Below are 27,456 nucleotides of genomic sequence, written 5' to 3' on the forward strand. Positions count from 1 at the left end.
GACTGTGAGCCAGCTGGAGCCACACAAAAGGCCTAAATAGGATGAACTTTATGGGACATTAATCTACATTATAGTAAAACATATCAAAACAGCATATCTGAAGTTTTGTCACCTAATGTAATGAAAAGAGTCCAATTCTAGCGGTATTTACATTTGCATGTGTTCTCTATTTAGCAGCTTTCTCTATTTAGCACTTTGTAGTTTGAATCAGAAACAACACACAAAGATATTAATACGATCCTGCAGATCAACACTCCCTCCATCCTCCACTACTCAGAACTTCTGTGAGTTATGGGCTAATTATAATTAGACAGTAAATATCTGCCACATGACTACCTCCACACAACAAACCAATGCATGGCTTCACTCCATTACCCAAACAGTTTAATGGTAGCTAATGGAGCAGCTGAAATGTGGAGTCAAAGAACATAATTTTCCCATTTCACCATACCGGATTCACCAGGGGGAAATAAATAAATTTCTGTGGAAAAGTAGGTCTTGGGTAAGTCTCTATTCTCTTTTAAAAATGTAGGTGCAGCGGAACAAGGGACTAAAAATTGGGAATTTCAGAGGAAAGCAGAAATAAGTAATACTATAATTATTTTATTGTAATATAAGAGGACTTGCACTGTAAATGTCACAAGTTCCCGGTGTCCAGTGTCTCTTTTTTGTCTGACCAACGGTTGAAAACACAGAGATACTCACCGTCAATTTATGGCCACCAAAAGTTCTTGTTTTTGCCACGGACAGGCTCAGATTGTTGTCATAAGTGTATGGCAACATCAAGGAAAGGACCCTACAGAGAGAAAACATGTTTCTCTTCACCTTTTGCTTTTTATTGTTGTGCCATGTGACTTGTTGCAGGAAGACAATGGTGGTGTAGTGCTAGTTGGAGGGATGAGTGCCCCTGGTTGTCAGAGTTTCTTGTGTTGGAGAACAGAAAGCGTAGCTTAGTGTCATCTAAAAGATTTTGGTGACACTTAATTTTACAGATCCGCAAATTTCATCGTCACGGCTGAATATTTAGCTGGTTTCCAAGAATTCGGATGTGACGCGAGATTTCACAACAAGACTTCTCCTCGAGTGAGACACAATAACAAGAAGGTAAAGTCTCTGTCGGGTCCTTTCCACAATGTTGCGAGACACTCACAATTCCGATCTGAGCCTGTTGTGCATTGTCGGTAAGGAATTGCCCCGAGCCATTGCATAGCAGCCACTTTAGCGGACGCCGTCTGTAGCGAACTGACTCAATACTGTACCAATTTCAAAAATTGTTCGTTTGTCAATTAGACACAAATACATGGGAAAATAGATGACGTTACTCTTTTAAAAACAAAAATCAGGGGATTAAGAAGTCCACTACAAAGTCATCAGATCATCATACTTTGTCATTTCTGCCATTGATATTGATTTGTGCGCTTAAAAGGCAAGTTTCCTAACAAAGTAAAAAAGCGTTTGCTGTAGACAGCACGTTGTGTAGCATGTCGTACTCCACATACCACCTCTACGTCAAAGGCTCAGCTGTGTTAGCTGCTCGCATGTGTGCCTCCTTATCAGACAGACGGTATAGGCACTGATATCAGGCGCTGTCATCCACCTCGCCCTGGGTCATCTCTGTCAGAGTAGATAGAGGCAGGACACTTCACCATTGAGTCAATACGACAGCTGTCCCCTATAGGGGGGGCCGGGAGTTGTGTAGGGTCTGCTGAACACTTGTCAGGATTAAGTGGAGTACAACAGGATACGTAGATGTTCCGACAAAAATCACCAACAGTGTCAGTTCAATAGAAAGCTCACTTGGCCACTCAAGCTCTCTGGTTTTCTGTTCTTGATCCAGAAAGTCATTACACCACCCGAGTACAAATCTATTATTGCTTGCTGGGTCAATACGCTTGCTGCACAGTCCTCCTGGATGAGTACAAGTAGTTAAATCCTGCTTAGTGTGACAAAGCAGATAACCTAAATGACTGCAGCTATAAAATCCAGCTAATCACCACATTATAGACCTTAAATAACCTTGCCATAATGGCCCCATGTTTGCAGAGCATGTCATTGGGATGCTGAAGCTCATTATGATAAGGTCAACGATGATAAATGATGAGATTGCGTTGCTGTAGGCTACAATGCCATGCTGTGCTGAACCATAATACGCAGCACAGGGCGATGTTGTACAATGCGGAGCGATGTATTACGTCATTACGCTCTCAGCTGTAATCTATCCTTGCAGAGCCAAGGTGTTCCAGGCCAGGCTCGGTCGCGGTATGGCAGTTTGATCCCTGGCAGCCTCTGAAGAGCCACCTTCCCCTCCCAGCCTTCAGAGGAAAGGGCAGCTACAGAACGTGGTATGTTGTGTAATAGTTTCCTGGGTTCCATTTACCACTGGTTTTATAAACCATCTCAACAGCTGCCACCATAGGTCAAACATGCTTTAGCTCCATGTCTACCCCTCCTTGTAGTAAGCCACTCTACTTCACTATCAACCCCCCTCTGTCTTTCTACAGAAGGGCTGAATGCTGATTCTGCATACTGATTTAGACTCAAGAGTCTAGACGAAATTTATGCCAGGTATTTGATTTGTTGGCAGGGGGAGAAGACAGCTGTGGATATATTAGGGTGTAAAGCCAAATCATTTAACTTTTTGTCAAGTACAGCAGAGTGTTGACTGACAGCGCAAGCACACACACACATACATCGTGGCTTAATGTAATGGTGGTTAGGCAACGCTGCCGCGGTTCTGCTCTCTAGTGCCACAACCCTTTGGACCAAAAAACAGAATTGGACCACAGTTAAGGGCAGTTCATCTACTTTCCCTGTCTAGTTCCCTCTCGCTTTCCTCCATCCCTGCGTCTTTAAGTATAAACTCAAAAGCAGCCTCATTTATAATTTTTCAAGGTCAGAGACAGCAGCCATTATAAGTTTTTCTCCACTGAGCCTCAGGCGAATACTGAACACTTTGCTGTATGACAGTACATCCCTAAGGAATATCATTCACAGGGTAAGGGATGTGTGAGTGCGAGTGTGTGTGTGTGTATGCATGCGAGTCTCCCCAAAAATACAAATGGCTCTCCCGATAACCATACCTGCTGCAGAACATGAAGTAATAGGGGCAGAGTGATGGGACACAGAATATTCATCACAAGGACCATTTGCAGCTACATTCTGTACTGTGCTCAAATCAGTCCTAATGTAGCTAATCCATTATTGTTCTGAAGATTTAAAAGGTGGGCAAGGAATCGGGATAAATTCATATCGTGGACCAGAATACAAATTATCTTCCGTTTTAAAGCCAGCACAACCTCTGGTCTTTGTTGGTTCTCTTTAATATCCATATGACGTGAAACCCTCTCTTGTTGCCTCATCATAAATAAGCACAGCCATGACAGCCTCATTATAGGCAATCAACAAAATTTTGCTGTGATACAAACGACTGGCTGGCAGGTGGCTGGTGTGTTCTTGGAGTCGGTATAACACCAGGCCAGTGTGGGAAGATATGATGATGGAGAATTACTAACATTAATCACTTTAGCCAAGGAGATTACAGTCTTGCAATATTATAAATCTCTCGCAGGGCAAAGAGGCGAGAGAGCAGGTCAGGATGGGATATACTGTACGTAGCCGCCTGGCACAGCTTCGCTCAGCAGTTAAGTTAGAAAAGGTCATACTCACAATTTCAAATGGAATCTGAGAACATGCCTTACCTTGAGGCGGCGGGTTACTGAGAACCCAGCACATAATTAGTACAGTGGAAAGGGGCTGTGCAATTATAGCTGTCAGAAGCTCATATTAATCGAAATGTTCTTTTGATCATCAAAGTGGAGCTAGTGTACATTTGGGTTAATACATTTTCACTCATTCACACTGCATTACAGCGAGGGTCTGAATAATTCACAGCAGGTGAGAGGAAGGAAGACGCATGCAAAACAGGAAAACTCTCAAAAGCATGACGAGTGTTCAAAAACTGCAGTGGAGACAAGTTGTGAACACAGCAATGACATATTGTCACTTATAGCAAACTTGTCTGCAAACAGTTGCTTATTTACACATCCAGCTGTGGCAACGATATGAGAGAGCGGTGAGAGTGAAGCAGAACAGTAAGGTTGTGGCTGAACAGATAAACAATGGTCTGAAACTCGCTCCGTAAAGCCGAGGGTGAGCTGCAGATTCAGGTGATCATTTTCTGCAGATTCATCACTACACAAAAGATTTCCCTTTCACATTGTTATTTAATACATTTTTATATTTAAAAAAAAATAAAACATTCTAGATGATTTAATGCCTGCCACTCAGACACCGAAAGCATGTATCTTGGCATTGTAGTCAAAGATAATTGAAGCAGCTGGGATATGCAACAGTGCTGTACTGTTACACATTCAAGCAACAACTGGTAATGACTCTAATAACTACATTTCCTCCAGTTGTATTGTAACACACACAACCCTTAGACAACATCAGCACACAAACAATTTAATTTCCCCTGGAAACAAAGGCTTGAAAGAGAGAAGACCACCTCTGTCTCTCTGTGGGGATTCTGTCATCAGCAAAGAGATAATAGGACCAAACTGACAGTCTCTGAAGGGATAATCTTCTGCAGGAGCAATCAGTCTACATTAAGCACATAAGGAACGACATAGACGGTACTTTCCATGGAAACAGAGCTCCCATTTCCAGAAAGGAAAAATGCACAACAACGTCTGGCCTCACATGCAGCCCATTATAGAGACAAACACACTTAGATTGTCTCAGTGCATCCTTCAAACGGGCTGTGCTGCGGTTAAAGACAGAGCTGCAACTAACCATGTTCACAGTACACGACTTTCAAAGATCTCCGTACTGTTCTGATGTCTTTACTATTTCCCCTATGAAGACCAGTCACTGTGTTATGTTTGTTCACGAAAATATCCAACACCCTAGGTGCAACAACAACTTTGGTCCCTGTTGCAAATGTAACACATAGCACACACACAGGTATAGGCTACAGGCGACCCCTCCGCCAGGTTTCCCCTCAACCCGTGTCTTGTGCTCTCTTGTGACAAACTCCCCAACAGACCCAAATGTTAAGCATGCTAGATATCTAAAATGCGTCTGCAATGCACCGCGATCATTTTATTTTTTTAAGCAAAAATACCAAAGATTCTCTACTTCCAGCATCTCCACTGTGAGGGTTTGTTGCTTTTCTACGTTTCATATCATGTAAACTTGATATCTCTGGACCAAACTTTAACCGTCATTTTTTAGTATTTTCTGACATTTTATAGATTAATCAAAAAATTTAGAAAATAATTAGCAGATTAAGCAATAAGGGTAAACAATTTGCAGATTTTCTGTTGTTCTTTAAGCCAACTGGTGCTGAAATAATTAATTTGTTAATCATCAGACAATGAATCAACCAATTTGACATTGAATAAATCGTATATCAATCAAACAGACTAAACAATGAATACATTTATCAGAAAAATCACAAATTCAGATTAAGTGGTAATGAAAATATTAAATGAATCATTAGTTAGAGCCTCAAAACTATCTTGTCAAACTGTCTTAATTCACCTCAAACACCAGCTATCACCCAGTGGGATGTGAACAGAGCCACAACATCTCCATTTCTTACTAAACCCACAGGCCTCGGGTCAGTGCTATGGAGCCAACAGGATGCAGCTGCAACACTCAGCTGACCACACGTGGTTGCACCCCATGTGAACCTCTGCTACAATGAGCCACAAATAGCTTATAATTACAGTGAGAAGCTAAAAATAAGTATACACTTTTAAACATGTGCACCTACAGGATGAGACAAAATAAACTTGACGCTAAAGCCTCAGCCTGAAGTTATAGTGGAACTGCAAAATCACTCATAAGCCAAAAACTATTTGGGAGAAAGTGAAACATCCCACTGTCTCAAAAAGGACACAGCAATCAGGGCATTGGTCAGAGCAAATTACTTCAGAGTCAGACAACAGGGACCAGCCCCAGCCAGGATCCATGCCTGGCTGCAATACCAAGTGATTAACCCAGACTGAGCCACACCGTGGAAGGGACTTTTACAACACTGGATCACAACTCTCCTGACAGCTAGGGCTCTCACTGGCACAGCAGATCTAGAGGGAGAGGATACATCTGAAAAGGGGAACTCAATACATGACGGAGGTAAGAAAGAAGTCGAGGAGAAAGAGGAGGAGGAGGTGAGGTGTGGTGATAACACTGTGGGTAACACATTTATCCTCACAATATAATAAAGAAGGACAAGAGCAAAAGTGTTAGTCACTCATTAATTTAACAGATGAGGGGAAAATGTAGGCCCATAAATCACTCCTGCGGGCTGGTAAACAAGAGGCACTTTCGCTCCATCTTGTTTCCTTGACAGGTCACAGCATTTACTTCAAGGCCAAAATAATGGAAATCTGTGCAGAGTCCCGCAGGAATAACATGTTTTGGTACCTTTATGCGTACAAATTATTAATGTGCACATACGAATTGCATGAATTACCAGTTCATATTAATCCATGCCTGCTCTGTACAAAATCAGACATGCAGCCTCCAAGGAAGCACATTTCAGCATCTATTGAAACAAAAATAAACCTGAAATGCTAATGCAAAGGGGCAACACCATCTGCACTGCCTTAGTCAGACACTGCCACTTCACTTACAGCCTTGAATGATGAAAAGAGCCATTAAGACAACATTTAGTTACAACGATTTGCATTGATGTATCAAATAAAAGCTGCACTCAAGAATTTTAGAGGCAACTAAAAGGGAGGATAAGATAGAGGGTTGAATATAAAGCTGTAGGCAAATCTCTATTAGAGAAGGTGATAGTTGCATTAAGTTGTAAAGCCATCCCTGGGGTTCACAGTGAGGTTAAGAGAACCGGACACATTGAGGACGTCTGGGAGGCAACGTAATTGAACAAGAGAACAAAGAGTAGGAATAGACAGGGTGGAGGGGAGGAGGGGAAAGAAGATGGCGTCCGTCTGTGATACAGTCACTTAACACCAACACCACAGAGGGCACGTAGCAGACTCCAACCACTGCTAGCCCATCTGTAAAGGTTACACGATGCTAAAACACGGTGTCGATCTTTACCAATGCAAATGCTCCCCTGACACTGGTCAGATCCACCTGGGGGATGAACTGCAAATATGCTGGCATAGGCTGTCACACTTCTTCTAGGTCTGGCAGAGAGGCATTACAGGACATTAACTTAAGCACCTTAGAATGCCTAGAAAAAACTGTGTGGGCTCGTGGGGGAACAATTGCAGCAATACGTCTCAATTTGTAGGAACCTGATTTTGGAGTTCTATTATTCTTGTTAGGAATTCAACAAACAAAGTCTGGAAAAGGCAGCAAAATGTGCTCAACTCACTACATCTCTACTTGGCAGGGACATTTAAGCCATACATTCACGGAGCACCTACCTTTGAGCTGGTCAGCCACCACACTCTGTCCTATTCTCTCAATGACTTGTCCATCTTCATGCTGGTAGCGATCATCCAGGAAGTTAGCAGTGGCCTGTGATAGGTGGACCTTCCCAGCCACTCCCAGCTGCTCCATTAGGTTGGCCAGGTTGACGTCGTTGGACCAAACATCAAACTTGAAGCGTTTCATGCCCAGGATACCACACAGTATAGTGCCAGTGTGGACACCCACCCTCATGTTGACCATCTCCCTCTTCTCCTGGCAGAACTGTTCAATAGCCTGAATCATGCCCAGGCCCATCTCCACGCAGCAATAGGCATGGTCTGGTCTTGGTTCAGGACAACCAGCCACACAGTAGTAACAGTCTCCCAGAGTACTGATCTTTTCACAGCCAGTGAGCTCACAAAGTCGATCAAAACGTCCAAATAAGTCATTTAGAAGTCCGACGAGGGCATGAGCAGATTTGTTGGCAGACATTTTTGTGAAACCCACAATGTCTGCAAAGAGGATGCTGACAGGCTCCATCCGTTTCATGTTGAAGGGTCTGAAGATAATCTGGCCACGAGGGATGGAGGTTTTCTTGCGTTTATTGTTTTTAGGGCTGGAGATGACAGCTGCTGCACCGCTGGTGGAGTATCGCTTGACAGAATTATCACCTATCTCCTCGTCACCCTGCTTCATCAGTTCATCAGCCACAAGTCTCGGCATGACAGAGTGGATCATTCGCTCCTTCAAGGCTTTCTCCACCTCCAGATCTTTGCCATGCATGATAGCTTGTCCCACCTTAAGGAAGGTGCTGCGTGACCGCACCTCAGACATGATGAATAGGTGGATGCCGATGGCGTGGGCACAGAGATGAAGCAGAGCTTTGGCTGGGCCAAGCCAACATAACGTATCCCAGTCTGATTGAGAGGCTAAGCCCCAGCTTTCCCCTGCCTGGGTGAGATGCAGCCAGCCCAAACTCTCAAAAAAGACAGAGTAGAGAAACCCAAGCAAAACAGAAGCATAGAGACGAACATGGAGAACGCTGTATAGCAGCAGAAGAACCTCGATACAGAGGGAGAAGGTGCCAACAGGAGACAGACAAGGGGACCAGGCGTTACCTCCCAGGGGTTTGTCATAAGACAGGTTGTATGTGGGTCCCATGCCACTGAACTCTTCCCCATCGAGTGCAGGTGAGGGAGTCTCCGGGTCCCTGAAGCTTGATGTCTGGATCTGGGGGGCCAGAGTCAAGGTGAAGGTTACAATGATGAGCAGCAGAGACGCTTGATTGTAGCAGTGAGAGTAGAGCTTAGTAAAAGTTAAGAGGAAGAGAAGGAGGCAGAAAAGGAGGAAGGATGCAGTGGGAAGGAGAAAGGCAGTCCTGTCACAGCGGGAAGGGTTGGCAGCAAAGTATAATCCCCAGAGGAGGGCAGCAGCAACCAGGTAAAAGAGCACATAGCGGAAGCGCCGCTGGGTCTGAGGGAAACACCGTTCCCTACAGGCCTCCTCCAGGATTGAAGAGTCAAACTTTGGGTCCCAGAAATGACCAGCAGATCTCTCAAAAAGCTGAGGCATCTTCTTCTGTGCGCGATTGCTCTTGACCACGAGCCTCTTGGCACCGGACTCTCCGGAGCTGCAGCTGGAGGAAATGCTGTACTTGCAGTGCTTGGATCCCCCCATGAAGCCTCCCCCGATTGAACCCAGCGGCCCGCCTCCATGCTTGTGTTTGACACTACTGCCAATCCTCACTGAGACGCCTCCATCTCCACTTGAGTCACAGCTCACTTCTGTGTTGCGAGGCAGCAGTTGTTGATGTTGGGGGGATGCCATGTTGCTTTTTAATCTATCAAAAAAAAAAAAAATCAAAGACAATGCAGAAAGGACAGTTATTGCAAAGATAAAGTTGATAAAGTAGTAAGGCAAGGTCTGGGGAGGCTGTATAACTAGGACAATGATTGTTTACTCTTCAAAGTAAAACAAAATAACTAAAAGAAGAGCACAAACAAAAACCGTTTGAGGAAATTCCACTCAGTTAGCAGTGTAGTGGCTGTAGAAACGCCAGCAGACCTTTCAAAGGTTTTGAAAAGCTCATTATTGCCCCTCTTGACGTCAGTCCCTGCATTCCTCTACGTTCGCGTCTGTTTTGGCGCACTTGAGACTGCAAGGTTCACTCGATGCTTTCTCGGTTCCTGTCCAAACCCACTCAGCTGCCTACACACTGCATCACTCATTGGAAAAGTATTTAGGAAAACTCTGAGAATTACAAAAGAATGTGCGAAACGGGGAAAGTTAAAAAAAAAAAAAAAAAAGCCAAAGAAGTGAATCAATGTGTCCTTCAGATGTCGCAACTGCGTGTGGAATATAAAATGTCTTGTTGTGATGAAGAGCCCGCTTCAGTCACTTTCATAACTGGTGCATGTCAATTCTCAGTTTTCTGTTCCTCTCAGTTTAACTACTGATATACCTTCACCACGTTTTGTTGACAACTCTACAAAACGCATCCTCCTCTGTGTTTGCTTTGACTCGACATGCTGTTTCTCGTCTTGATACAAAAAGTCAGCTTTGAACTTTAAGACACACATCAACTCCAGATAATAGGAACCTGAGCACAAAAACTGCCATCAGCGCTTTTATTTATACCCAAACGCTCCTTGCTGCAGGGCCTAATCGCGACTATTTCCGTGGACGGAGCCCCGTCCTTTCCTGACTTTCTAGTCGGGAGTCTCCGCAACCGCTGCGTTTCCAAACCCACAAGGGATCGTGTGCACACAGGTCCGCAGGAGACGTGGTGCGCAGAAAACACCCGATTAACAGTTCTATTGCAAGAGCTTAGCTGTCAGCGACTCGTGTGTAAACGCGCTCCTCCAGGGCTATGCACCAACCGGTCCTGGATCAGCGTTGAGCGGTATAGCTTTGGTTTCCACAGTCACACACCAAATGTCGCCAATTCATCGTCACAGTGCGCCCCAAGGAAATTGTCCAGATATGCTGACCATGCCGGCTGTATTATCTGTCACCCAGACGGTTGGGGAAAAAAGAAAATGCAGCCTTGAGCTGACTACATGAAGTATTGTCTTTTTTTCCCCTCTGAAGTAAACTTTGGCCACGGCTCCTCAGACCCCCTTCTAAATGGCAGACGACGAAAGCCCAGAGGGAGTCGGGCTAATTAAAAGGTCTCCACCTCCGCTCCACGCCCCCCACACCAAGAGTCCCACAGGTCAAGGCTGAGTGCTGCCGTGATCCAGCCACTCGAATTAAATTGCACGGGATACACTAGAAAACACATCCATACCTCCAAAGAATTCCACTTATACCCTAGACAAATAATGGCTTAGGGCTGCTGCATCGTCCAGTCTCTCCATTCCCTGCATCGTCCACAGTGAAGTGAGATTGTCTTATCGCCGCTAGTTGACCAGTGTGTGTGCGCTGCAGCAGCCTCGACACCTGCATGAAATCTGTTGTGCGTGCTATCCAGGCGCAGTGGGCATCGCAGTGGCAGCAGCCGCCACCATCTTCTGTGCGCTTACAGCCGTCCAGCCGCAAGTATGTGTGCATGTGTGTGTGTGTGTGCGTGCGTGTACATACGCGTGTGAAGTACGCAAAAACAAAATATAGATGATTTCCGCTTTTCTTTTCAAAATAAAATCACACGTGTGTTTGATGGCAATCTACACCGCAGCCTACGTACTAGTCATTCGTCCTCTTAATATATATTCAAACTTCAGCCATACATTGCCAGGCTAAGGAAAAGGCTCTAAAATATGTGAGCCTCAACCCAACAAGTGAAAATCAAAGTAATTTGTTTTGAAAGAAATAATGATGTGCCTCCGTTTTGGTAGTTACATTCGACTTGATGATGCTGCTGCTGTGTGTGTTTGGCGAGCTGAGGAAAGAAAGGACTCACTATTGATGGGAGGGGAGGGGTACGGTCGAGGTACGTGCACGCGCTTGGTAGAAAGCGTGAAAGGTAAGGAGCGCGCACTGTAGAGAAGGGTGGGGACGTCTTGTTTTGACCGCAATGAGCGCACCCCCTCCCCACCTTCTCGTGTTTCCCACTCTCCTTTACAATTAGAATAAACTCTGCTTCATTTTGTATGGATGCAAACATCTGCCTCGGGATGACAACAGAGGAAAATGAATAGCTCTCTTTTGAGGGAAATGGAATACAATGATGTAATTGTATTTTATTGAAGCCACAGGAGACAAAGTATCCTAAATACAAGGTCACTAAACTGCTCTAGACACTCAAATCTAACAGGAATATTGGATTACATTAATATTAATGCACACTGCAATATTTCAGCACCATCAACATGATAAAAAACGGTGACTATTCAGGGGTGAGACAATATAATCCTACAGTATATATGTGCAGCACAGTCTAGTAGAACTTGCTGACTACAGAGGGCTGTTGTTTCTCTCAGCTCACTGATTTGAGAATAAAGCATTAGGTTTCTTCTCAAATCAGTGAGCTGAGAGAAATATTAAACAACAGCCTTCTGTAGTCAGCACTGTGGCTTCACAGTTGAACGGTATATTGAGAAGATCCCCAAGAGGGACAGTGGACTTCTTGCAAGATGGCAGGATTTCCTCCACATTTGGATCAGAGTGGAATTTGCAATGCTGAGTTTTATAATAAAACTTTGTGTTGAACTGGTGATTTTCAAAGCATTTACTCTGCTGCTGGTAAAAAAAACTGCCCTCTACGCTACGTGTTTATTGTATATGATCCATGCATTTCTTGATGCCAACATCTGTTCAATCATAAAGGACTGTTTTGAAAACGCGAACATAAAGCAGCATTTTGTTGAGGTCATTGTGTATAAAATATTGTGTACACACACACAAAAAAAAGCCTCGGTGTGTGTGCATTAACGGCAATTGGCTTTGGTCTATGCTTAAGAGTGTTTGAGCACTTATTAACTTTATTTTCCATTTGCAGTCTCCTCAGGATATATGCAAAATAATGTTTGAGGAAGAGTGGAAATACACTCACGGAGAAACACTTGCAGGTTGAAGTCAGTTTGTCTCAGGGTCTCACACCCAGACATACAAACTCCATCTACCACACACACACACACAGTCTCCTCCCCACTTCCAGTCACGACAAACTGTTGGTGCATTGCAGCTGTAGGATAAAGTCATTGAAAATCCAAAAGTGAGAGAATGAACCTTCCGAGAAAAGAAACAAGGAAATGGATGTAGATTGAGTTGTGATAAAGAGCTGTAGGCCAAGCAAAAAGGAGAGAAACAGAGATAGTGAAGAAAATCAGTTTGGTACAAGTTTTGATCTGTTTTCTTTTTTTGAGTCTCCCTGATTAAGGATTGATAGTTTTATCACAATAACCACAAAGTTTCACTATAGTCAATCAGAAATCTTTATTCTTTATCATCAAGCTTCCAAAGTTGGGCCAAGATTAATTTAAATTTGATTGCAAAACAAAAAAAGTGAATCCACAACTACTTAAATGGGACACACATCCATTCCAGATCTAATTCACAGGTAAATTAAGATGATTAATGCTGAGATATACCAAAAGCACAACCACACAACGTAATTAGCCCACGCTATCACTCTACCACTATAAATGGTTGCCACGATGAGTGATCGTGGTCTGTATAACTTTTTACACTTTTACACAGCACTCTCTAGTGGGCATCTTTTGGATCTGCAGTGTAAACGTACTAACATCCAGTGGAGCACTCACACTCAAATAAACAGAGAAAATTAAGCAATGTGTGTGTTTGTTAGTTTTCTTTTCTTTTTAATTAGCTATGTTTCAGGTTTTAGTTGGGTAGACACTCTTCACAATGGGGTTAGTGAGGGAGGACACAGAGGGAACTGGAAGTGCATTTGTCCATGAGTTAACCTTTTGGAAACCTAGGCCTACTACTTATCCATCCATTGAGGATTGTTTGACATTTTGGTAGATTGACACCACTCTCACCCATGGTGACGAAGTTACTGCCCAAGAAATATCCCTGTGTTGGAAGTGAAGCCGATCCAAAATGTCAAACTATTTTAAGCAATAGCCATGCCACACTTCTGGGAAGTTCATTGAGGTAGGCTTACATATGACTTTGCAGCTATGACACTGCAACATCGTTGTGGGTGTAAAAGTCAGTATTTAATTCTTCCTTCTTTCCACAGAGGTCAGGGGTCAACTCATGAGTCCTCCACTTTACCTTTACCTTAAGCTCACTTTTCGCACGCTGGGAAATAACAATCTTGCAGGGGTAGTAAAATTGTAGAGCAGTTGGTGTTCAGTACACATACACAGCCTACTTCAATGCCCATTTAGAAAGTTTTTACATACAAATCAATAAATAGCTTGCTATCCTGCAGAAGAAATGGCTAAAGATAGCTATAATCCAACACATTCTTCATGTGTTATTTGTTATGGTCATTCAGCTAAAAGCTGGGAAGCTTATTGTTCAAGAAAAGAAATAAATCATAACACAGTATTGAATTTCTGCCAAAGACAAAATTTATAGACGAAGACAGAAACAGTAAGAACAGTTAAGAAGTGAAGCAGAATGAACATACCCACCCCGCTCTGAAGACTGACCCTTGAACCCTGACCTCTGCTTCCATCACAGTGCTCATTTCATAGGTTGTCAACAACCAGGACTGATGAGCGTATAAAACAAAAACGAAAAACGGCCTTATTTGTTGCATGGCAGGGTTGGTTCATGCTGCAGTTACACGAGGAAATATTACTTAAACTTTATATTAGCAGGACATGCATGCATCTGTTAAATAACATCTACCATGCAATGTTAAAGTTAATCTATATCAAAAGCAAAGGTTTGGATGACAAACATGTATAGCACCCACAAAAAGGCTACTTCAAAATCAGCTTCTGAAGCTTATGGAATTGACTCTCTGCAATGAAATTCTCAAGATTTTACAACACAAATTTGCAAGTCCTGTTTCTATTTTTTCCCATTTTATTCACATACAAGGGAGCTGGTATTTGACTGTTTTCAGTCTCGGGATTTTCAATTTTTATTTGATCTTACTTTTTTCATTTCTGTGTTTCTTCACATCATTATTTTCCCAACCCCCAAATCCCAGACAGTCCAAAGTGATTGTGCAAGGGAAAGAGGAGAGCATGTATTTTAACAAAACTCAGTGATCAGTGGCATGTTTCTTCAGCACTTCTGTCCTTAAGCTGCCTTATCAAACAATGACCCTTCCCTCCCTCTATCTGCCTCATTCCTAGAGTCCCTAAATGCACCTCCCAATATTCTCCTGAGAAAAACAAACAAACACTATTCTCCTCTGTCTCTTCAACAATACAGGCATTGTGACAAAAGCAAGGTTGGCTTCCACCAGACCCCTTCTCTTCTTACTTTCCCCACTCAAGTTATTTTGTTTTCGTCAGTTCTTCCGGTAGCGATTCTTTGGCTTTTCACCACAGCCAGTTGTCTCGCAGGAGGACAGGCCAGGCTGCTTCCCAGAGTTAATGCTGCTCAGAAGGGCAGGCAGCTCATTGGTGATTGCACGCTCAATCTTCTCCAGCAGACAGCCTCCCATGTAGGAGCACTGAGCCGTCAAGGGCTTGAAGTTGGTGATCGGGTTGACGCCAAAGAAGTCACGGTAAGCATCGCGGTTGGGCAGGTCAAACTTGCTGACGTTGGTCTTGGCTAGGATGGATTTGAAAATGTAGAACTTGTCTGGGTCGTCCACAATCTCCTTGAAGACTAGTTCAGGGTCACTGAAGTAGCTCATCTTCTCTTTAAAGGTCTGGACGTAGCGGTCTACCAGCAGGCCGTGGATACGTACGCGGATACCATGCTGGCGGATGAAGGCAATTTTGTTCTCCATGCGGTTTTCAATCACCTGGTTCAGATCTTCCAGGAGGGAGATCTCCTCTCGCTTGAAGAGCTCACGGCTGGTATCGGGTGCATAGTCATATGGCCAGAAGGAGCTGACGTAGACCCGAGGGGGTTCGGTCACATTGATGAGGGGAGCTAAGCTCCAAAAGAGCGCTCCGTAGACTCTCATTAAGTCCTGGGTGGCCAGGTTGTCAGCCTTGTTTAGGATGATGCGGATCTGGGATTCGCGACCCTTTAACTGCCGGAAGAGCATCTCCAGCTCGAGGCCAACATCCAGCTTGGTGGGGTCAAACACCACGAAGATCAGGTCAGCGCGGTCAATGAACCACTGGCAAACATCGTTGAAGGGATAGCCTGGAAGAAGAGAATAAATAAATCACTGAATACTGAGTTGCAGCCAGCTGCTTCGTATTTGAATTGTGATTTGTGAAAACCTGCAAACTGAAGGTAAAACTCTGTTTTACCTCTCTCCTGCTGTTTCCGGTTCTCAATGATTCCTGGTGTGTCCACAAAAGTCACGCGTTCCAGCAGCTTGTGGGGCATCTCAATACCGACCAGTTTTTCCAAGAAGTTTTGGCCAAACTTCTCCAAGGGAGAGAAGGACCGAGAGCTGTCTGCTGCCATCACAATACCCTCAACAGAGCGGATCTTCTCGCCGTGCATAATTACAGTGAACTCAGAGGTAGTAGGCTCTGCTCCTGAAGACAAATTTGTGGAAAACAAGAGGGAGAAATTAACAAGGGTAGTACCAAGAAGAGGAACAGATTCGGAAACATGTTAAAGAAAGAGAATCCCATGATGTGTATGCACAGGGGAAACGTTTAAACCTGCAATAAATTATTTTCTTGATGTTGTCATATCATCAGCTTTTAAGTTGATACGGAAAATTTAGCAAATTGACAAATCCAGCAGTTATGGAATATCATCATTAACATTAATATAGATCAAAGCTACTGTGAATATGTTGAGCAGTGGTACTAAATTGTCAGAGATCATTGTTGAGTCTTCTTAAGAGGTCATGGATCTAATTTAACAAAACCTCTGTGATGCTGACTGCCTACTTGATAACCACTATGCATTCTTGCACTGACTTGCTCAATCCTGTAACTTTTAGATAAAGTAGCTGCCTCTCTAATAGTCCTGTAGATTTATGATGACATTTAAGGGTTACTTTATCCTCATTAAATTATAGTTCAAAAAAAGAAAGAAACAACCAGAAGGAAATCTGTGTAACATGCCTGTGTAGAGCTGATACGGGCTGTCGTTCATGCCCAGGAGGTAATTGATCATAGAGGACTTTCCTACACTCCAGGGTCCCAGGAACAGCACCATGGGCTTGGAGGTAATCTCTCCATCTGTCGGGCAAGGAGAGACAACAGTGGTTAAAATCTGTTTATATGAAAAACTATGAGCTAACCAGTTATGCTGGGATTTTATTTGCGGCTGAGAAGAGAAGGCACGAGAACTTGAGCTGTTCATGTTGCCAAAAGAAGCCAATGTTTGCAACGTTCTCCTTTATCCTCATAAAGATAGTTTAACCAAAATACAATCCATCCAAAAGGTATGTTGTTAACTATACAGTAGAGGCACGTCAGGATAGCACTGTCACTCTTAATGAGCAGCGCAGAGAAATGTTTTGTAAGACTAAGAAAGCAAATAAAAAGAAAGATGAGCAAAGAAAAGCGCGTCAAAGCTGTTATGCTTCTTTATTAGCATAAGAAAAGTCTCAACAAAGTGATACAGCCATAACTCAGGGACACACGTCAAAGCAGTGCCATTGACTCCTCAGTTGCGAGGCTTTCAGAGCAAGCTGCGTGTCTCATAACAAGCTGCCATGTGTGTTGTGAGTGGACATGGTGTTGGGGTGGTAGGGTGCAGTCAAGTTCTGTTTTAACCTACTGGTCCAAAGCTGAATGAATTCAAAAGACGACGAGGATACAAATATCAAAAGAACAAAAACAAAAGAAGAACAAAGAGAAAATGTCCTCATCAAAACACCTCTGAATCTAGTGGCTTTGAAATTGATAAAAAAATACCAAAGTTTGACAAAAAGTCAGTCAATTACCTACAAGCCGAACACTGACCATCCTCTCCCACCAGTGTCTCACACCTATGTGTCCTTTGCTAAAGCCAGAACTGCACATGCAACCCCCTCTATATTTTACATTTCATACCCTACGCAACTTAATGCTTGTTCTCTCTGTAAATACACTATCAATCCTAAAATTTCTAAAACTTGTTTCATTTACATTTCTTCCCTTTTACTTCTTTAATATGGAATTTAAATTATGGAGCTTTGGTTGAAACTCTAAACGATTCTAAATCAAGAAAGAGTAAATCCATTTTGCTCTGTTTGGGTTGAACCTTTCACCTATGGATCATTTTGACTATAGGCCCCAATCTGGGCTGGTACACCTGGGTGTCACCCAAAGTGAAACATGCTTGAAATGTGTGACCCACAGAGAGCAGTGCAGTATTAATTAGTCTGAGTGGCTCACACATGTATGAGGACAAATGAAGGGGGAGAGTAAGGGGCTGAGCACTTCAGGCTGTGCCATGCACAGGTAAGCCCCGCCCACACCAACCTGCGGATGAGTCCCCCAGGGTTCGTCCAGGGTAGGCTGTTAGATGAGGGGAGTGGAGGGGATGGGGACAGGAGAGGGTGGAGTAAAGAGAGGCGAAGGGAATAGGAGGTGGAGGAGAGTGAGGAGTGAGGGTGTGAGGTCTAGTAACAACAGGGAGGGGTAGAGTAACAATGTGGATGAACGGGTGGGAATCGAGTCCCATATTTGACCTGATGTGTCAAACATGTCCGTCTGCAAATGGATGGTATGCATTTTTGTAGTCGGGTGATAAGGTGAATCGTTTGTCCGTTTGTTTTTTTACTGTCTTTTAAAAATATATTTTCAATTAGAAGCATGATTCAAGTGATATTTGTCAAGTTTGCAAGCATGCTAAGCCTAAAAAGCCACAAGAGGGCGAGCTTCACATCATTGTGGGAAAGTAGAGTTTGTCCTTGCTGAGCTTACAGTGAAGAAACTCTACACAGTCATTTAAAAATCATTTCAAAAAGTATGTCAATGAATAGAAGAAAAGGGGAAGAAATATTTTTAAGGAGCATGAATGGAGAGATAATGACTACATAAGGTATATTGTTACTATTTCTGTCCCTAAAAGCCTACAAATTACCTCTAAAGGTACTCATACAAGTAAAAAAAAGAGTACCCTCACATAACAGTGACTCTGAGAGCCCCCCCCCCCCCCCCCCAAAAAAAAAAAAAGTGACATACGATGAAATCCCCTACAATGGAAAAAAAGATCCTTCTGTTATGTATCGGTTGACGGTGTGAGGATGATGTGTTTGTACAAACAAGTCAACAAATCAGTCACCAAAGCAACCCAAACAGAGAAACCCACACATCAGACCAAAGTGCAGACGTGGCCAAAGCTTCTGTGATACCTGAGATCTCGTGCTGCCTCAGCTCATTGTACTTGTAGGCCTGCTCCATCGGCTTGATGGATGAGTGGTAGACGTTCCGCAACCGCTGTATGGCCCCTGAAGGAACAAGATAAGAGAGGGGAAAGGATGATAAAGACGTTAGAGATCTAAAAAGAGGCAAGAGATCTAAAATGGTGCAGAAATGTGTTGCAAAACAAATGTCAAAGTTGAGGAATCGGGGAGTCAGATTCAAAGGATAACACAGTATTCAACTGCTTGACATGCTTCACTGAGGTAACTTCAATTTGTCAGATACAGTACAAGCGAGCATAAAGCTTTATAAAAACACTTCTAATGAATATTTGGTCCTCACCTGCATAGTCTCCTGATTTTTCCTCAGTTGCAAGCCGCAGCGTCTCGTCGATGTGAGATCTGTCCCTGAGGGCGGAGATGAAATCATCTCCTCTTTCTTCTTCCTCTGTAAAAGAAAAAAAAAATGAACAAAATGTAACTTTGTCAGTGTATGTGCTTAATGATCTGATAACATGAATAATGGAAGTGGACCGAGGTGGCTGCAAACCAATCAAGAGACCTCATCACTAGGGCTGATGGCAGCCAGTTATACATGCTCAATAAAATGTTCAATAGAGACCAACGGTGTAGCTATTTCTGGATGCACGTCAGTCAATACATCCTCCGTCTCAATAAGTACCACCACTGCTGGGAATTTAAGTGTGACACACAGATAAATGATAATAAGCACCGAGTGACAGCTTTGCATTAGATGCTAATAGTAACTTCAGACACAGATATTTGAGCTGTCCGATGTTTCCAACCTGAGCTTTGATTTCATCTCCAGCCACAAGCACAGCGAATGCCTCTTAGCATTGTTTTTTCTGCTCTATCTTCATTACCATCTACCTTTCTGTCTTCCCTTTTTTCTTTGTTAATTACAAAACCTGAATGATGATAACTAGCTCCTGCATGAACAACAATGCATAGCTAGCTGCTATGCACAATTACAGCTAATTGAACTGACAATTGTTGGAGATTACACTGTGGCACACATCCTTTACAATGTCCTTTTCCTGCTGTGTGATAAATGTGAATCATCCATTAGGAACAAGAACTAAATTCACCCTGTGTGCACTCTAGCCTACAAATTCATCAGTTTTAATGTAAATGTGCATAAAATAACCATGACATGATCTCATATCTCTTTGGAACATATCGGCCCGTTCAGATCTCAGCTGTTAGTACAATCAGCTCTTAATTTAGAAAGCAAATGCTGTAAATAAACATAGTTTGTTTGGCATCACCATGGGCTTTATAGCCACAGCAAAGATGAGAGGGGCCGAGAGAGAGAGAGAGAGAGAGAGAAAGGGGGACTTCCCCAGTTGCATTATGGACTGGGAGGAGAACTCAGAGCTGGACTGAGTGTTCCCATGAGGAATATAGGCTACACTATGAGACAATGATGTGCAATCCTGTGTTTTTTCTCTTCTATATTTACCCACCTATCACAGACCTATCGCACTGTTAGGCCTGTCCTTGTGTGTCCAGGCCTCAGAACAGGCCTCCCTGTAACCCCTCCCACACAGTCCGGCTTCAGACAAACCTGCTACGGCTATGAGCTATATATAGGAGGAGTGGGGAAGTCTTCCTGGCTCATACCTTTATGTCCCTGAAGGGTTATTGGTCTTTGAATTCTAGCTTCCAGACACTGCCTTAATAAAGTTGTTAGTGAATTTTAAAGGTATTTACAGCTTGTTTCTGGAATTTTAAATCCGATAGTAGCAGTTGTAGGGGTGATTAATTGCAGTCATTCAATTGTAAATCAGACTGTGTAAAACACATGGCATAGTCTGAATATTGATCTTTTTATATAAGCGCATCATCTGCATACTTCCTGTCAGCACAGGCCAGTTAAATTGAGTTTACTGGCACAGGAAACATATTAACATTGTTAAAGATGCTAAATTCAAAAAACAGATCAAATTTAGTGCTCTAGTGCTCAACTCAAAAGTTTGATCTAACCCCCTCAGCTGCACACCTCTCCTTGACATAAATATGACAAAAAACTGTTCAACATTGCAGACGGAAAACTAATAATATCGTATGTTTGGATTAGGAGATCTGCATGTTTGTATGATCAGAAAGCATGACAAGTTGGCGCTGTTTCCCAGGGACCCTCTGATCTCAGCTGGATGGTTCTGCCTGCAGTACTCATCACCAATCAGAAATTGACTGGTGTGAAGCAGAAGCACTAGGTGTGGGAAGGTAAAATATAATTTCACAGACATCTTAGACCTGAGGGATGATACTGCAATCATTTTATGTACACTGCAGTCAGATACAGTCTCCCTTCAGTCATTTTGTTCTGTTACAGCATATTGAGTTGGAACTTAGATGTGACAGCTTTAAGTCTTTTACACACTCCATTACGCCCCTCTCAGCATCTTATCCACATTCACAAGTCCTTTCAAATACTACCTAATTGTACATTTGTGTACTAACCATCTTTTGATGAGAGAGATGCTAAGAAATGGTTGTTTTCTGGAGTGAGAACCAAATATATCATAACAAAGGAATAACACATGATGACATGGTTTTCTCCACTTTGATTGATCCTCATTAATGCTAAAATTTGAGGTATTACAAATGGTATATAATCAAAGTGACAATTTTGTCAAATATCTGCTTAACGTATGCCACCTATTAATATGTATGTATCATAAAAATAACATCATCGCTGACCTTCTGCACATTTCTATGTCTTCCACCATGGTACTAAATTAGTGCTAAAGCTTATGGATTTTTGTCCAGATGAATGTATACATTGTAAATAATGAGAGCGCGGCACTGTCATGGCATCCTGCGCACTCGCCTGGAGTGCAACCACCGGTCATGAGGCATGAGGTCAATGACTTCTAGTGTTTCTGGACAGAAGTCAGAATGGCATTCTGCTTTGGGCAAAACGGATGCGCCATCGAATGACAAGCTAAATCTTCTGAAGTCCTCTGTGTTTACAAGCCTGAAGCAAACTGTTTCGATTGTATTAATGAACCACGGGTAGAAATATATTCTCGTTCAATGAAATGGTCAATAAAGCAGAGAAAGAAAGTCTCTCCATTCATGAAAAACACAGCAAGCACTTTCAATCAATCAAATGATTTGAAAGCGTATCAGATCACAGAAAGCAAAAAGAGGTATTTCAGTACAGTATGTGCACAGGTAAACAATGATGTGACGATTAGGAAAGACCCCCTACGGTACGGCTCAGTCTTTAATTGAGACCTCAACAGTTGCTCTTTTGCAGGGTGGCAGCAATGACACACACTGTCAAATTGAGTCATGAGAAACATTGCAAAGCAGGAATTGAAGTCATCTGAACACACACGACTACAAGATGGGATGAATTACACAATGAGGAAGTGTTTGAGAGAAGCCGGCTTTCAGAGGACACTAAGGATGATTCAAGTTGGAGGCTGAAGTGGCTTTTGAGGAGAACCATATCTTCACAGTGCCAGGCCTGTCCCTGTATTACACAGAGCTTACTCAAGCTTCCGTAACTTGACTCATCACTCAGAAGAGTCGTATCTTTTAACACAAGCCTCTTGAGTGGGCCTTAACTGCTTCGAGTGTGTTAACACCTCCCAATCCAGTCAATCCCCGATGGAAGCACTGGGACAGGGGTCTGCAAAGATCAGAGAGGTAGTGTTGCCTGCAGAAGGCGGGCCTTGCATCAGCGCTCAAAATTAACCCTGCAGGCGCCAGGGGAGTTGAACCCCGGACATCTGCGCCCAGGACCATGTGTCCGCAATGAGCCCGTTGCCACACAACCCTCCCTCAGTTTGGAGAAACATTCTGGTGGCATCAGCACATCCAGTGGGAATGTTGGAGATTTAAGCCTACCGCGGCATCAGCGGCCGAGTAAGTCACACCTCGACTATAGATCCTTGTGTGGAGGCTATTCAATCATCAGAAGGAAGGTCAATCACCTACTGTAAGTGTGAAACGTCTATATTTGCTCAATTTTACAGACCACCTTTACTATTAAGATCGATAGATATATGAACACATTTACTCTGCTGAGTGGAGAAGGCTTCGTACTTCCCTGAAATAGGAGTCGTTCTTGTGTATGGTTTGTGGAGCCAATCAATATCCAATGTGGAAATACACAGCAAATTCTGCTGAAATGGAGATAAATTAAACAAAATGTATCTTGAGCTCTGTCAACTAATTCAGACAATCATAAGAACACAAGCAAACAGTGTTATGTAGGCAAAACATACAAGCAGGGATTACCCTATGTGCATAATATCATCTGATGTGGACATGAATTATGTGCTAGTATGTATCTGCAGACATGTGCACTTACTCTGTATATATTAGGTATATCTGTGTATGTATAAAACCCCCGGATCATGTTCTGCTTGGAGCACAGCGGAGGTACATTGAATTATGAACACGATGAGGGCGACAGGCCTGGAATCCCCAGTCAGAGGATTTATCCTGAGCACAGGGGGATTCAGGCAACCTTAACTGAAGGCCAGGGGGTTCCACTGGAAAGATCCATGGAGAGAGGCATCGGCTTCATTCAAAGTTAAACAGAGCAGACACTTTTCACATAACCACTGGTCTGTAAAATACCAAAGGATATAGATAGCATTAATGCTACAAAACACAAACCAATTCTCTTGCACACGTTAAGGACATGGCTTATACATTTCACTCAAAACGAAGCGAGTGAATACCAAGTCAACCTATAGCCATAGAAATGCACATGATTTATTTTTTCCTCTGGCAGGGGTCAGAGGTGTGAGAGCAGTCAGCAGAGCTTGAGCAGGGCGTGGTGAGAAGAGGCCACGGATTGCAACAGGTGGCACAGCTTGTGAAGCTAGAACTCCCCCATAGTCAAAAATAGACCCACAATGGGTCAGAAGATGGACAGAGGAGGGGGCAGAATTGGTAGCTCCTATTTTAGTCAGTTTGGAGACTCAGAAACATCCACATCCCTAGAGCGGACTGTGTAATACGGGCCAATGGACTGAGAGCTACTGTTAACTGGTTCAGTAGCTCATGCGAGCTTCAAATACAGTGCTGATACTTGGCAAATAAGACACACTATGGTTTTCCTGGTATCTCAGGCATTTTACACAAGAAATGCAGTTCAATCACAAGTATAATTCATTACTTCCAAACTAAAATTAAATTAAAATTTATTTATTTCAGAAAGACAGTCTTTAACGGAAAAGCCAGACTATTTTCTAGATGCAAATGTTGGTGTATTTTGTTTTACAAAAAACAACCAAACAAAAGACATCACTGACCCTTAGGGTTGCCACTGGCCCTTACAGACCATGTTATGTGAAACACATCCAGATTGTAATTTATTGTATTAGTCCTCTAAGGGGTCACTGACAAGTAGACATTTAGTTGAGTGACAAGCTCAAAGGAAGGCGCAATGGCAAAGACACTTCACCCTGAGGTGTTGATCTGATGCCTCTGTCTCTGCTTTCCTGTTTAAAAGCCAGGAGAGGACGTCAGGTGCCCTTGGGACTGTGGGGGGGGGGGGGGGCTTGTCTTAAGAAGGGGTGTGTTGTAAGGCAGTGGAGTGTGACTGGTGCATCCCTTCTACTACTGCCAGCGTAGGGATGTCCCAGACATGCCACATACCATTAGAGGAGATCACGTGGAGACAGTGCGTATGTCTCCCTTCCGCAAAGCGAGGAGGTCAAAGATGTTTTTACTGTATCGAGGATGGATAGTGTTACCACTCAAGTATAAACACATTGGTGTGAAGAACTAATCAAGGTCCCAAAGAGGCTGTGATATATTTGTATATCAAAAAAAGTCAGCTCTCAGGTTCTGAGTGTTGCATTTTAGCAATATGTTGTGATTGTATTTGCACTAATGACATTGTATATTGTATTCGCAGCTTTCTTAAAACCCCTTTCACACTCAAACTCTACATATAACATCAAAATCTGTACATGGATTCAATTGTAATTGGTCAGTCAGTGCCATTCACACAAGACCTGATTAGTGTCGGGTTTCTGGCAACCTTAAAATAACCCAATCATTACTATAGCAACCTATGTTTACTCCTACATGACATGTGAGCATCATGGGGCCAGGTTGGCCATGTAACCTATTGACACATTCACCACCACCAAAAAACATAGGTTCCCTCTGCTCTTTGCTTTGGTATAAAATATGGAAGCGATTGAACACCTGATGGTAAATGACTGTGAGGAAATTATTGAGGCAGAATCAGATGAGCTCACCATGCTTGGGAGATGTTTTTGGCCTTACTACACCTGTAGGTGTGTTCACACTGCTACACCAGAGCCTAATGATGTCTAACCATACACATAGGAATGCATTTTGATAACAAAATGATTCCCTTTATTCTGCCTACAATTTCCAAAGTCAAGGTGTCCTTGCTTTACATAAAAATGTAGACAATTATATTGGTGTAATCAACTGGCAACTGAAATTAAAGACACCAACAACATCAAGATTACCAGGTCAATGTGTCAGCTGTTTTTCTCACAAACTGTACATAAAATCTATTAAATAGAGTTCCTGATATCGATGTAACAGATCAATAACACAATTGATTACGCACTGAGCGGCAAGGAGTTCAGGATTCTCATAATTGTCCATAACCTGCAGGTGTTGGACTCAGAACTCCTGTGTGCGATGCGGCTTTAAAAAATGAATACCAAAGGCCACCAAAAGATGCACGGGGCTGCAAAAGGGGTCTATGAAGGCATGAGTTGCAGCCAAAGCCCGGGCCCCTCCTGCCTGGAGAATGCATGTCCCTATAAGGTCAACTGCTGGGAATAAATTGCGATTGTGACAGTGCAGAGTGACAGCAGCTGTGCTGTGTATCTAAAGAGAAGCATGGGGCTGGGAGGGGTGAGAAGTCAGAAGGGACGGGGAGTGGAGCGGAGGGAGGGAGGAACTGTAATGAACAGTGTTGGGTTTCAGGAGGCCTTCCAATCTTAGACACTTGACAGCAACGTGGAATATGGAGCCCTGGGCCCGGGCTGTGGAGGTACCCCAAGGACGGACAAGGGTGACGGACAAGGGTAACGCCAACCACTCTAGTCCAGACCCAGTGACCAGTCCGCATTTTTAGAATAGGTAATCTGGGAGAAGATGTTGTCAGTATGACATTTAACTTCATGGGTGCCATCTAATGTCTGTATTGTGAAGTTGTCTCGATCCCTGTAGGAAATGTTGCCCCCTAAAGGTATTAAAAGTCTGGATTAACAATTCAAAACCAAGTTGTGGAAAATAAAGTTCAAGAATGAAGCAAAAAGATCACTTTTTTGAATGTTCATTCGAGTTCCCGCATGGCTGTTCTCTCCTTGGTTAGACTAAGACTTTCCATTAGCTGGTGCCATGCGTTAGGACAGCTGACATGCTGTCAGTCCACAGGAGAGCCTGAACTCTAGTTTGAATGATCCTCAACTGCTCTCCTTTGTAGAGTCACCTAAATGTACGATAAGACATTTGTTCATGCATCAAAAGTGTCGAGTGTGTTTTGGATTTTGATGATTAGAAAGACGACAAAGTGCCACTCAAATCTAATTATAAACTGAGACCGATTTTAAATAGCCCTGCTTGGTTGCACAGGGCTTACATTTCTGTCTCTGTCACTGTCACTGTCTATCCTCGGCTGGTGTCCTCATGACTGTCACCGTCCCCAAACGCACTCTGCCTCTAGAAAACAGTGCCATTCCTGACCAAACTGCCTCCACGATGGACACAAGAGCTACTTTAGGCCATCTACTTTTAACAGTCTGAATCACAGCCTCTGAATCTCTGAAGGGTCACAGTATGATCAAGCTAACAGAGCAATCAAGCCTTCATTAAACATTCATTTAACCCGCCTCTAAATTTACACCGCATCACGATTTCATTCATCAGCAGCACTTGTACACAAACGTATCTCGTGCCCACAATGCACCACCCAACATAAAAAAATGAGGAATCCGCCAGATGTTTGACCAAATGCTATCTTTAAAAGTCTTACCTGCTGTGGCCTGCAAATGCAGCAGGGAGAGGAAACAGCAGATCAAGACTGTACCCTTCATGATGGCTGCCAGGAGAACTGTGATAGTCACACAGACTATATATACCAAGGCAGGAAGGTTAAAGGGCATGCAGAGAGAAGAGGCGGAGCACAGAGAGGGCCAGTTGGTGGAGGGGCTGAGGTCTGTGAGTTGGAGGTGTTGCAGGAGTCAAGCAGCTGACTCTCCTTTTTAGAGCGGTCGCAGCTCGGACCTTGGCATAAATGTGTCAGTGCTGGATCACACAACTTCTCACTGATGACGATTTTACAAAATTTGTGTTTCAGAGACTGGATATATGGTATACGTTTTAAAAAAAGATACTGTATATGCTACTGGGACCTAATAGGGAAACTGGTTTGAAATCAGCAGTATTGAAGGAAAGGTGAGAAGATTGATACCACTTAGCCTAAGTATTGGAAGCAATATGTGTAAGAATTAAACAAACGAGACATAAAGTGAATTAGGTGAGCTTGAAAGATGTAGGTTTAGACAGATTTTAAAATTTTGGAGAGGGGGCCAGGTCAGCTGCTTCTAATCTTTATACTAAAATATGCTGATTGATCCAGCTTCATACTTTGTATCAATATTCTCATCAAACTCTTGGCAAGAAGGTGTATGTCCCAGAATGTTGAACTTTTCCTTTAATAATAGTCCCCTAACAGTTCTAAAATATTCTATTTTAAATTCTGTTAA

The 27,456-nt window shown here is 43.1% G+C and overlaps 2 protein-coding genes across 2 annotated transcripts in view; both read right to left on the reverse strand.

Annotated features, from left to right (window-relative positions):
• Window positions 1–10,964, reverse strand: part of adcy9 (adenylate cyclase 9) — a 31,658-nt gene extending 20,694 nt beyond the window's left edge. Inside the window, exons 1-2 of the mRNA XM_031877759.1 lie at window positions 10,685–10,964; window positions 7,410–9,235 (exon numbers count right to left, since the gene is read on the reverse strand). Of these exons, the coding sequence (XP_031733619.1) occupies window positions 7,410–9,222 (1,813 nt within the window). The 5' untranslated portion in view covers window positions 9,223–9,235; window positions 10,685–10,964. The remainder of the gene's footprint in view (window positions 1–7,409; window positions 9,236–10,684) is intronic.
• A 2,898-nt stretch (window positions 10,965–13,862) lies between these two features.
• On the reverse strand, window positions 13,863–26,786 carry srl (sarcalumenin). The gene is made up of 6 exons (XM_031877753.1): window positions 26,724–26,786; window positions 19,047–19,151; window positions 18,695–18,790; window positions 16,473–16,589; window positions 15,699–15,932; window positions 13,863–15,588 (listed from the first exon to the last, which is right to left on the reverse strand). The coding sequence occupies exons 1-6, from the start codon at window positions 26,782–26,784 to the stop codon at window positions 14,777–14,779; spliced, it is 1,425 nt and encodes a 474-aa protein (XP_031733613.1). The 5' UTR covers window positions 26,785–26,786; the 3' UTR covers window positions 13,863–14,776.
• Window positions 26,787–27,456: the final 670 nt, after the last annotated feature.

This window comes from Anarrhichthys ocellatus, unplaced genomic scaffold (assembly GCF_004355925.1).
Source record: "Anarrhichthys ocellatus isolate YVR2014 unplaced genomic scaffold, GSC_Weel_1.0 scaffold146, whole genome shotgun sequence".
NCBI classification, from domain to species: Eukaryota; Metazoa; Chordata; class Actinopteri; order Perciformes; family Anarhichadidae; genus Anarrhichthys; species Anarrhichthys ocellatus.

Coding starts and splice junctions, on each gene's coding strand:
- srl (XM_031877753.1), bottom strand. CDS start 26,784: ATGAAGGGTACAGTCTTGATCTGCTGTTTCCTCTCCCTGCTGCATTTG. Junction 16,590..18,694: donor GAGGCAGCACGAGATCTCAG/GTATCACAGAAG, acceptor CTTGCCCGACAG/ATGGAGAGATTACCTCCAAG. Junction 15,589..15,698: donor CCGGAAACAGCAGGAGAGAG/GTAAAACAGAGT, acceptor CTCTTCTTCCAG/GCTATCCCTTCAACGATGTT.